This window comes from Herpailurus yagouaroundi, unplaced genomic scaffold (genome assembly GCF_014898765.1).
Source record: "Herpailurus yagouaroundi ecotype Mexico unplaced genomic scaffold, PumYag 182, whole genome shotgun sequence".
Lineage (NCBI taxonomy): Eukaryota > Metazoa > Chordata > Mammalia > Carnivora > Felidae > Herpailurus > Herpailurus yagouaroundi.
In genome coordinates, this window is record NW_024412413.1 from 511587 (window position 1) to 523075 (window position 11489).

An 11489-nucleotide genomic window follows, 5' to 3' on the forward strand; every position below is an offset into this window, starting at 1 on the left:
CGGAAACAGGCTCCAGGCTCTGAGCCTTCAGCCCAGAGCCTGACGCGGGGCTCGAACTCACAGACTGCGAGATCGTGACCTGGCTGAAGTCGGACGCTTAACTGACTGCGCCACCCAGGCGCCCCATCGTTTATTTATTTTTGAGACAGAGAGAGACAGAGCATGAACGGGGGAGGAGCAGAGAGAGGGAGACACAGAATCGGAAACAGGCTCCAGGCTCTGAGCCATCAGCCCAGAGCCCGACGCGGGGCTCGAACTCACGGACCGCGAGATCATGACCTGGCTGAAGTCGGACGCTCAACCGACTGCACCACCCAGGCGCCCCCATTGTGCTTATTCTTAACATGCAGATACCTTGTGACTGTCACCCTGAGGGCCTCCGGGTGCCCCTTGGGCACTGGGCGGGTGGGGGCGTTTGCTGCTGCTTCGGTTTCACACCTGGTCTTACTGTTGCGAGTCCCCCTCTCTCCTGCCTTCTGTTCGTGCGGCTAAGGTGCGCGTGTTGCCTCCCCTGCTCAGTGCCCCCTCCTCTGTCTCCCCCACAGCCCCCCCGGCCACAAGGAGGAGCCCTACCTCACCGAGGCGGGAAGGGACACCTTCGACAGGTTCTGCAGGCTCCGCCAAGGGGAGCTACAGGTGCTGGGCGGGGGCCTCCTGCAGGCCCCACAGCCCGTCCTGGTGAAGGAGTGCGAACTGGTGAAAGACGCACTGAATGTCCTGATCGGGGTTGTGTCTACCACATTCTCCCTCTGCCAGGTAAGGGCGCGCCGGCGCACCGTGACCGCACCAACATGGTGTCGACGGCCTGCCGTCCGCCTGGCGCTCTACAGGGTAGAAGGGAGCCCCTGCGGGAAGCAGGTGGCCTCATGTGCGAACCTTTGGGTGCTGGGGGTGGCTGGAAGCCGGCTCCGTGGCCTGCCCGGAGATCATGGCGACGGTCTTCTCTTTTCAGTCCTAAACAGTGTTTCTTTATTAACATCCTTGTAAAGCTGAACAAAAGTGAGACGTTTATTACTATTGGTGAAACAGTAGAAGTGTGCCCCCCATTTCCCTGCCTAGCCTCAAGAAGTGTCAAGGGGCCCTCTGAGCCTTCCCTGCGCTCAGATATGTGCAGACTCAGCCTCCAGGAGCACCTGCCCGGCAGGAGGGGGCCATGCCGTTTGGAGACCTTGTCGCTGGCTTTACCCAGGGCTCTTGGCAGCTCCTGGCTGGTGGGCGGGGCCTAGGGCATCCTTTTTGCCTCTTGCCGAGCGAGCACTTGTAGAGTAAACAGATGTATTTACAAACATCAAGCCTTTTGTACACGTTATTCTGCAGACTTGCGGTATCCAGCCTTTTTGTATCTTTTTTTTTTTTAACGTGTATTTATTTACTTAGAGCAGGAGAGCAGGGGTGGGACAGAGAGAGAGGGAGAGAGAATCCCAAGCAGGCTCCATGCTGGCAGCACAGAGCCTGACACAGGGCTCAAACTCACTGCGAGGTCATGACCTGAGCCAGACGTTTAACCGACTGAGCCACCCAGACACCCCAGATGTTTCATTGCTAGTATATAGAAGTAACTGGTTTTGTAGACTGCCGCTTTGCTGAATACGTTCATTAGTTCTGATGTGTTTTGCGTGTCAGGGTTGGAGTTCTTTAGGGTTCCCTGTATATGAGATCCCATCATTGGGGTGCCTGGGTGGCTCAGTTGGCTAAGTGTCTGACTTCAGCTCAGGTCATGATCTCACAGTTTGTGGGTTCAAGCCCCGCGACGGGCTCTGTGCTGACAGCTCAGAGCCTGGAGCCTGCTTCGGGTTCTGTATCTCCCTCTCTGTCTGGCCCGCCCCCACTTGCACTCTGTCTCTCTCCCTCTCAAAAAGAAGCAAACACTAAAAAAGAAATTTTTTTTTTAATTAAAAGAGTTTTTTTCAAGATCCTATTCTCTGCAAATAGACAACTTCTTCCTTTCCAGCTTGGATGCCTTTTATTTTTTTCTCTTGCCTCATTGCTCTGGCTAGGACTTTCAGCGCTACTTTAAACGGAAGTGGTGAAAGCAGGCATCTCCTCCTCCTGGGGGAAAAGACTCGCCATCGTTGAGTGTGCTGTCAGCTGTGGGTTTCTGTATGTGGGCTTTATTGTGTTGAGGAAGTTCCCTATATTTCCTACTTTACTGAGTGTGTTCGTCATGAGAGTGTGTTGGATTTTGTCAAACACTTTTTTTATATCAATTGAGATAATCGTATTTTTTTTCTTTTAATGCAGCCTATTGCATTGTTTTTTTTTTTTTTTTTTTTCACTTCACTTCTTTAACGAGTATTTGTTGTTACTTAAGCCATGATTCAGGATCCCAGGGTGGGAGTCACCACGTACACAGGTGCCCCTTCACCACCCTGGGAGGTAGATGGAGGTGAGGTGGGTGGTGCCAGTTCCAATCTTCCCAGGAAACATGCCTTCTGCCCACTGATCGTCCTGGGCTGACACCCGGGACAGGGACAGAGAGACTTGTCACCATCTGACCACAGACATCACTTCCGCCAGCAGTCATGAAATCCAGATAGTTCTGCCCACGGTTCCTGGTCTGGTTCTGGTTGGGGAAAGCAGCTGTCAAAAAGGGCAGTCAGGGGAATGGGGGGGCACCTGGGTGGCTCAGTCGGTTAAGTGTGTGACTCCTGGTTTCAGCTCAGGTCATGATCTCACTGTTCTTGGGTGTGATCCCTGTATCAGGCTCTGTGCTGACAGCACGGAGCCTGCTTGAGATTCTGTCTCCCTCCATTCCTACCCCCCCCCCCCCCCCCGCCCCCGATAAATAAACTTAAAAATGTAGGGGCAGACTGGTAGTTCTTGAACTTGGGTCTTGATGTTTTCTGCCACGGGGCTGACTTCCAAAGACCGCTCTGAAGCAGCTCACAGCTCAGTGTGACCCTCAGCAAAGACCAAATTGATGGATTTTTATAGGTTGAACCACCTATTAATATGGTGCTGGATTTGATTTGTTTGTATTTTATCCAAGATGTTTGCATTTCTGCTCACAAGGGATGTTGGCCTGTAGTTTCCCTCCTCGTACTGTCTTTATCTTTCTTTGGAAGCAGGGTAGTACTGGCTGCCTAGAATTAGGAAGCATTCCCCTCTCTTCAGTTTTTGGAAGAGTTTGAGAATAGTTAGTGTCAGTTCTTTGTTTGGTAGAATCATCTGGTCCTGGGCTCTTCTGTAGTTGGGAGGGTGGTTTGTTGTCTTTGTTTTCTTTAAACTGTGATAAGATAAACAGAACATTTACCAACTTAACCTGCTGGGAGGTCCTGGGTTGGTGGGAATGATGCCTCGGCTGGGAGTGCCTGAGGCCTCCACTCGGGTGTGGGCCGCCGGCTTGGGTGTTGCCCTTCCGCTGCCCGCCAGGTGCCAGTGCTGAGGGGGGCTGGCCTCTGTGGCTCTCACTGTCATTGCAGGGCACAGCTCAGCAGCAACCATCCATCATTTCCTTGGGACACGTCCCTCGGAGTCAGTCATTAGATCGAATGGCAAGCACTGTTTTAAAGCTTCTGCCCCCGAGGACATTGTTGTGTGGGCCTCTCGGGGAGTGTGGGAGGTCACTCGTGTTCCCACACCCTTGTCCACGGTTGGCTTGACCTCCTGGACACGTCGTCTTTCTCAGTGTGGTCGGTGAGGAAGGATGCTGTTGTGTTTCTGCGTGTGTTCAGTACTCGGGGTGGGACAGAGGGCTGTGCTTTCTGACCGTCTGCTCTTGGCTTTCGGCTCTTACTTTTGGTGTGTTGGTTTGGGGCACCCGGTCCGGGGACGCCGGGCAGCGCTGTGGCTGGGTGCGTGGGTGCAAGGGGACGTGGTGCCCGACCTCAGTAGCCTCTCCTCTGCTCTGCCCTGTCCAGCCAGCTCAGACCTTCATGGTGAGGCGGGGTGTCCACGTGTCGGGAGCGTCCCCCGAGAGCATCAGCAGCCTGCTGTCAGAGGTGGCCGAGTGTGGGACACACTACGCACGCCTGAGCCAGTTCTCCCTGCAGCCTCTACTGGACTCTTCATGCAGCAAGGGTCTCGTGCTCCAGGTACAGGCCTGAGTCTCATGGCTGTCAGACCGTCCTGACAGCTATGACAAATTCTGGGAGGGAGCCTCACAGGTTCTGCCCCGGGAGCACTGAGACCAAACCTCGTGCCTCCCTTGGTAATGCCTGAAACCCGGTAGTGACTCTTGAGGAACGGGGTCCCCAGTGATTATGTTTCAGCTCATCTGTCACTTAACTGTGGGCCATGGGCTAGAGGTATGGCCAGCATTTGGGGGGCCTGAGCTTTTTGGGGTGGGTACATGCTGCCTGGTCCCCACCGGTCCTCAAGGAGTCGCCCAGTGACTGACACAAGGTCCTCCCTTCAGGTGAAGTTCTAGGGGCCGACCGGGCCGCCTCCAGGCCGGGCAGAGCTCCCCCCCTGCCCGGGGCAGCAGGCATCCAGACGGAGCAGGGGAGCAGGGCGTCTGGGGAGAACTGAGTGAAGAGCAACAGGGAGGCTGAGCCAAGGAGGCAGAGCGCTGGGGCCCACGGGGGCCGGGCCGCACGGGTTCCTTCACGTGGGGCCCTGCAGCAGTGTTATTGGGTGATGCGATGAGGCTCGGGTTTTAGACGGCGCAGGCTGGGCCCGTGGCAGTAAGAAGGGAACTGACGAAGACAGGAGGGACCGCATGGGGATTGTGGGACGTGACGGGTGGGTGGACTGACTTTTGTTCCAGAGCGTTCCATGCAGACCTCCTGTGAAGACGGCTGCTGAGCTAGGGCCAGGGCCCGGGGCCCAGGACGCATGTGCTGCCACCACCCTCGTGGTTTGAGCAGCCAGAAACCCTCTCGAGTTGGCACCTGCGTCCCCGTGGGGTTTCCTGGTGCGGCTGGGGTGTCTGGGCATGACCCATAGGTGCCTGTTCCTTGGAACATGGAGCTGCAGGCTTGGGGGACGGAAGGCAAGCCGTTCCCAGCCCCAGTGCGTCCTTTCACGTTCTGAGCTTGGCGGCCACGTCCAGGGGCCTGGCCGCCCTCCTCCCAGCCTCCTTGCCCAACAGGCCTTCACCAGCGGCCTGAGGAGGTACCTACAGTATTACCGGGCTTGCGTTCTCTCCACTCCAGCCACCCTGAGCCTCCTCACCATTGGCTTTCTCTTCAAGAAACTGGGCCGGCAGCTCAGGTGAGCCTCAGCATGGCGGCTGAGCGTGGGGGCAGGTGGGGGACTGGCTTTGCGAACGGCCCTCGCGGTCCGTGTCTGGACGGCCCTCGCCCAGATGCATGCGCTGGGTACTGTGTCACCGGGTGCCACGTGCTGTGTATCTGTTGGTGGCTCGCCGCGGCAGGCCCTGTTGAGGGCTGGGGGCTCCTGCCCGAAGGGCACCCGGGGTTCCTGCAGACCCGGCTCCTGGCGCTCGGGGGCCAGCTAGCCAGCACCAGGCAGAGCGTCAGTGGCAGGTGTCATCTGGAGAAGGGGTGCTGAGGGGGAGGGTCGGTGGGAGGGGAGGCCTTGCAGGAGGCAGGGCTGGAGGTGGGGTGCAGCGAGGGAGGCAGGAGTCTGGGGGCACCTGGAGGGCGTCACGCGGAGCACAGACTGCTGCAGGGCAGAGAGGGTGAGGGACCCGGGAGGGGTCCCGCCAGTCATCCAGGCTAGAGAGGCGGCTGCCTGGGCGAGGCGGTGGGGGTGCTGCAAGTGTAGGGGAGGGGTCGTGCAGCCAGGGCAGCTCTGAGTCCCCCCCCGGGCCTGGCGAGGAGGTGGAGATGCACGGGGTGTCCAGGGAGGGGTCAGGCAGGAACCCCGAACCTGGGTCCTCGAAGCACAGGTGCTCTTCCAGCTGGAGCACGGAGGCCGGCAGAAGTGGGCCTGGGACACGTTTGCTGAGGTGTCACGGGCCTAGGGGCCCTGTGTGTCTCTTGCCTGGCCTCACTCGGGCCCGTCCGTGTGTCCAGGTACCTGGCCGAGCTCTGTGGTGTGGGCGGCGGGGGACCGAGGGCCGAGTTCCCGACCGTGAGTTGTGCACTCTTAAATTTTTTTTTTTTCAACGTTTATTTATTATTTTTGGGACAGAGAGAGACAGAGCATGAACGGGGGAGGGGCAGAGAGAGGGGGAGACACAGAATCGGAAACAGGCTCCAGGCTCCGAGCCGTCAGCCCAGAGCCCGACGCGGGGCTCGAACTCACGGAGCGCGAGACCGTGACCTGGCTGAAGTCGGACGCTCAACCGACTGCGCCACCCAGGCGCCCCGAGTTGTGCACTCTTAACTGAGCGGTGGCCCTGTGGGATCCGGGACTGGGGAGGCGGTCGAGGGCAGGCCCCTTGGTGGGGCGTGCGCCGAGCCCCCTCCCCTGCTGTCTCCAGGGGGTGAGGCTGCTGTCCTACCTGTACCAGGAGGCCCTGGACAACTGCAGTAACGAACACTACCCGGTGCTGCTGTCCCTGCTGCAGACCAGCTGCGAGCCCTACACCAGGTGCGGTCCCGCTCTGTCCACGCACCTGTGTGACCGCGGCCTCTCGTCAGGCAGCTGCGGGGGGGGCGGGGGGGTGTGAGGAGGGGACCGCAGCTCGCCGGGCGGACCGCCGCCTCACCGCCCCCCGCCCCGGCAGGTTCATTCACGACTGGGTCTACAGCGGGCTCTTCCGCGATACTTACGGCGAGTTCATGATCCAGGTGAACCACGAGTACCTGGGCTTCAGAGGTAGGCGGCTGCGGGTTGCTGGGCTGGGCCTCTGCCGTCAGGTGGCTTAGGGCCGGTGCCTGACGGTGGCCAGCCGTGTGTCCTGTCCCACATCCAGATAAGTTTTACTGGACCCACGGCTACGTGCTCATTTCCAAAGAGGTGGAGGACTGCGTCCCCGTGTTCCTAAAGCATATCGCACACGACGTGTATGTCTGCGGGAAGACCATCAACCTTCTGAAGCTCTGCTGCCCCCGGGTGAGCCCCCCGGCCCCCTCTTGTGCTCTTGCTCCCCGTCCCCTGAGACCTGGCCGTCTGTCCTTAGTTTGTGGTGACCGCTGTCTCAGTTTCCCCGAGTGTCACCAGCAGCTCTGTTCAAAGGCAGGAGGGAAAGTCGAGGCATTCAGAGGCTCAGGGGCAGGGGGCTCCTCCCTCTCTGTGCACGGGGGTGGGGGGGGTGCCGCCCCGGTGGGCAAGGGTTCCCTCTGTCCCTCTGCACAGGGAGCTGCCCCAGGCGGGCCAGGGCTGGGCCACATCCGCAGGGAGCCGTGTCCTGGCTGGGAGGGTGGGGAAGAAGGGGTTGCCAGGGTTGCCTCCTCCAAAGGGGAGGCCTGGACAGCAGCTTCCCCATCGTCCGTGGGGCTGAGGCCCTGCGCCAGGGGTGCTGCTGCTGTCTGAGCAGGGAGGCAAGTGGGCTGCCTGTATGGGGCTGGGGAGGGGCCAGGCTCAGCCTGTGGCTAACGGGGCCCCTCCTGCGCTGGGCCAAGAAAAAAATGGAGCTGCCCGGACGTGGGGAGGGCCAGGCCTCGGGGGCGGCCAGCAGTGGCGTCTGGGCCAACCGCGGTTTGTGAGTGCCGTGTCCACGGCCCACGCTCCTCCCAGTGAGGGAGGCTGAGGGGATTGCTGTCTTCACAGCTTCCAGAGGGTTGTTCCTGGGAGGCAGGATGGCCTGTGCCGCAGGGCAGCCTTGGCCCGGGCAGAGACCCCCACAGCCCGTCTGTGATGGCCCTGGAGCTGTGCCCCTTGGTCGAAAGAGGTGTTTCTGAGAAAGCGAGCTGTCCCCACGAGTCACCGGAAACAGGAGGAGCCGGCTGTGGGTCTGTGTGTCGCTGGGCTCACCTCAGGTTCTCCCTCTTGGCAGCACTACCTCTGCTGGTCCGACGTCCCTGTCCCTCGGATCTCGGTGATTTTCTCCCCGGAGGAGCTGAAGGAGGTGGAGAGGGACTGCGCCATCTACGTGGGGCGCATGGAGAGGGTGGCGCGCCATAGCTCCATCAGCAAGGAGGAGAAGGTGCCGGCCTTTCCTTGCCCCTCCTTCCCTCTAAGGGCCTTGGGCTGATGGGGAGGGGCGTGGGACATGGTGAGGCTGGCCCTCGTGTTCTCTGTCCGGGTAGGGTACCTGGGTGGGGGGTGCACGGGGCAGGGGCTCTGTCCTCTCTTCTCTGGGACTGGCTGAGCAGTGACTGCAGGACAGCAGGACCCAAGGCTCCTGTACTCGGTGGCCTCTGTGAGCTCCTCCCCTGCTTGGAAGGGGCTGGTGTACTGACCCGAACTTTTGAGTATTTTGTGTACCCGGGGAGGGGTTTGATGGAGAGCCCTTTCTGGCCTGGCATCTGGTGGCCACAGGGAGATACGGGAGGGTGGTGGGGTGGGCAGACCTGAGAGAGCAAGTAGAGGGGGAGGGGGTAGAGCTGAAGGAGGGGAGGGGGCTGGCCCTCCTTCCCTGTTGGGGAGCCCTCCGGGGTGGGCACACACAGGCCTGGGGTCTTGGCCCTGGGTCTCGGCCCTGGGTTGCTCTGAGGGTGCGTAGACTACCTCGCCTTGTTGCTGTGCAGGGTGGGGCGCCTTCATAGCTGGAGGGGCTGGCCTGGGTGTGCGCAGCCCCCACCCCCAGGCTGGCCTGGAGGGAGGAGGTAGGGAGTTAGGATGTGGTGTTTACAGATGGCTCTTTTCAGGAATTACGAATGGAAATCGCCAAACAAGAATTGATTGTCCAGGCCCGGGAGGCAGCATCCAGGGTCCTGCGAGCGCTCAGTGGTGCGTGGTGTTCGGGGCCTCCCCCTGCGGTTCTGTCATCCCCCCCCCACCTACCCGCTGCAGGTAACACCGCCTCTCCCATCTCCACTAGACCGGCAGACGTCTGAACGCATGGCCTTGGATGCCCGGAAGCGAGAGCAGTTCCAGCGGCTGAAGGAGCAGTTTGTGAGGGACCAGGAGGTAAGCTGGGGGGGCCGGTGTGGGTGTGGGCCCACGGAGTCTGGCTGTGACCAGCAAGACCGCGTGTGGGTCCTGTGTGCAGAGGCGCCGGGCGGCCAGGCAGGAGGACCCGGACGGCGACTTCGGCTATGCCCGAGAGCTCCGTGACAGGGAGAGGAGGCTGAGGGCCCTGGAGGAGCAGCTGGAGAGGAAGGCGAGGTAGGTGGCCGCCACGGGCTGATCCTCCTGGGGTGGTCTTGTGATGGTCTTCTCTTTCCTTTGAAGATCTCCCAGGTAGGGAGAGTAGGAGTCTGGACGCAGAATGTCCCCCTGAACTGACTGCTTATCTTGCTTTGGTGCCATTAACTTGTCCTGCCCTCCCCTGTGTCCCTGGTGTCTCCCAGCGGCACCTCTGTGGGGCACTGTCACTTGCTGCTTGTCGTCTGTCTCAGGTCCTGGCCTGGGATACTGGTGATGGAGCATGCGTCTGCGTGTGCGCCTGGACCCTGGTGTGTGTGTGTGGGTGGGTGGGTGGCTGGATATTGTTCTCCTGTTTGTAGCAGAAAGGCTGTGCCCCTGGTCTGGGGCCGCCAGGTGGGAATGAGCCAGCCCAGGTCTGAACCCGGGTGCTTGTGGTGAGAGGGCCCAGATCACCAGGAGCGATGTGGTAGCTTTGGGCTTTGCTGCTGTGTACCTCTCGATTTGTCCCGAGTTCTCTGCATTTGGCACCGGCAGATTGGGAAGGCACCTTTTGTGCAGCTCAGGAAGAGAGGCCTGGCAGCCCAGGCCCCCTGCCTGTCCTTTCGCTTCGGGCCTCGTAGGGCTCATTTCCACCCCCCGGGCCCCCTGCCGGCCTTTTGCTTCCGGCTGCGGCTGCATAGGGCTCATTCTGGCATTTGTTCGGCAGTCATCTGCTGAGCCCTGGCGGGGGCCTGCCCACCCGGGCTCCCAGTCTTCTGGGCAGAAAGACCTGCCTGGCGAGGCCCCCACGGGGGCCGTGGGGGTGCCGGAGGGAGCAGCTGCTGGCCCGGGAGGTTGCCAGCAGTGCAGACTGCCCGCCGAGGGCCTCTGCCGTGAGCCATCCTAGCCTCCCGGGCACCAGCTGGACAGCACCGGGTGACTGTGGCAACATCTCTGGGCGTGGCTTCAGGCAGGCGCTGGTGGACCATTACAGCAAGTTGTCTGCAGAAGCGGCTCGTCGAGAGCAGAAGGCGCTGTGGAAGATCCAGAGGCACAGACTGGCAGGCGCGCGGCTGCGTTTCCTCGTAGAAGATGAGAAGCGCACTCGGGTATCCCTGTGGTTTCCGATGGAGCCCCTCCCCTGGGCTTTGGGGGACTCAGAGCCCCTGAGGTGGCACACAGGCCTGTGTTCTGGGGGAGGGGCGGTAACTCGCATCCGTTGCTCAGAGACGCCAAGACTGGAACGTGAGCGTCCTGCCCTCAGACGACACAGACGGGGCCGTGGCTCCCTGTAGGCCCAGGCTGCGAGAGAGTGCGGCACGAGCCTCTTCTCGTCTCCTCGCCACGGGGGTGGTGGGTTAGGGTTAGGGTTAGGGCGCTGAGGCTCGGGGTTGGCTTGAGTGGGCTGGATGCCCACCCTGGTGGTTGAATTTCAGGAGATGCTGAAGGACGTGTGCGAGAAGTCCTTGGAGGCCCCAGCCGTCCTCCCTGGTGCACACTCCCAGGTGAGGGGCTGGGGGCAGGCGTCGGGGGTGCAGCAGGGGCTCCGTGAGCTGGATGCTCCGGTGTGCGCTGCCCTGGGGGCACAGTGGGTGCTGGGCCTGGCTCGTCCCGACACTTCCCCACCTGGTGAGCTCTGGTGCTGCTTGCAGAACTGAGCTCGGGGGACGGAGCCGGATGACTGGAGGGACCAACACCCACTTCTGTTTCAGGCTTCGTCTCCAGGCCCCGAGCACTTAGCCGGAGGCAGCACCTGTGACTCTGGGTATGCAGGGCGGCACGTGGCTGCTTATGATTGCCCAAGCGCCCAGACACCGCGGCTCCCCCGGCCTCTGGTCGCGGCGGTCTGTGGCCCGCAGCCAGAGCGGGTGGACAGGCCGGGGCCATTTTCCGAGGGCCTCGGTATCCAAGACTTCCTGCCCACAGCCCGGGAGGCTGGAGAGGCTGAGCACGCTGGTGTGGGCCCCATCCTGGAGGAGGCGCTGCAGACCATCGGCTCAGACCTGCCTCCCTCTGCTGTGTCTGAAGTGGCGGGCACAGAGCCCTCTGGGCCACAGGAGTATGATTTCAGAACTATCCTGAGGCCGGCTGTGGTCACCTTGGCTTCCCCAGCGTCTCTCCAGACTGTAGGAAGTGGCTCGAGTAATGAGGGGCAGCAGTTGTGGAGGGACAGTCTCATGCAGCTGGAGAACACATGTGTCCCAGATGGGCCAATGGCTGTGCCTCACTCACACCCCCCTAGACTCAGATCCTCCCAGGAAGGGAGTAGCCAGGCCATGGGGCAGCTCCTTGGGCATGTGCCAGGGGGCAGCATTCCCGCAGGGGGTTATGCTTCTGGGATGGCTCCCTCGCGACCACAGTGGAACGTCCACGGACACGTGTCTGACGCCGGCATCAAGGTGGGAGAGAATGTGTGCAACGTGGCCCCCTCCCGACCTCGATGGAACGTCCACGGACACGTGTCT

General features: G+C 61.0%; 1 protein-coding gene across 5 annotated transcripts in view; it reads left to right on the top strand.

Moving 5' to 3' along the window:
- Positions 1–11489, top strand: part of TUBGCP6 (tubulin gamma complex component 6) — a 31196-nt gene that overhangs the window by 6615 nt on the left and 13092 nt on the right. For all 5 annotated transcript variants that reach the window (XR_005795122.1, XM_040490488.1, XM_040490485.1 and 2 more), the window contains exons 3-16: positions 546–756; positions 3861–4034; positions 5033–5154; positions 5922–5979; positions 6332–6441; positions 6578–6669; positions 6767–6906; positions 7790–7939; positions 8604–8685; positions 8777–8865; positions 8948–9063; positions 9995–10133; positions 10461–10529; positions 10737–11489. The exon at positions 10737–11489 is cut by the window's right edge and continues 370 nt beyond it. Coding sequence is in view for 4 of the 5 variants with exons in the window: in XM_040490488.1 (XP_040346422.1) it covers positions 546–756; positions 3861–4034; positions 5033–5154; positions 5922–5979; positions 6332–6441; positions 6578–6669; positions 6767–6906; positions 7790–7939; positions 8604–8685; positions 8777–8865; positions 8948–9063; positions 9995–10133; positions 10461–10529; positions 10737–11489 (2305 nt within the window). In the remaining variant the exon portion in view is untranslated. The remainder of the gene's footprint in view (positions 1–545; positions 757–3860; positions 4035–5032; positions 5155–5921; positions 5980–6331; positions 6442–6577; positions 6670–6766; positions 6907–7789; positions 7940–8603; positions 8686–8776; positions 8866–8947; positions 9064–9994; positions 10134–10460; positions 10530–10736) is intronic.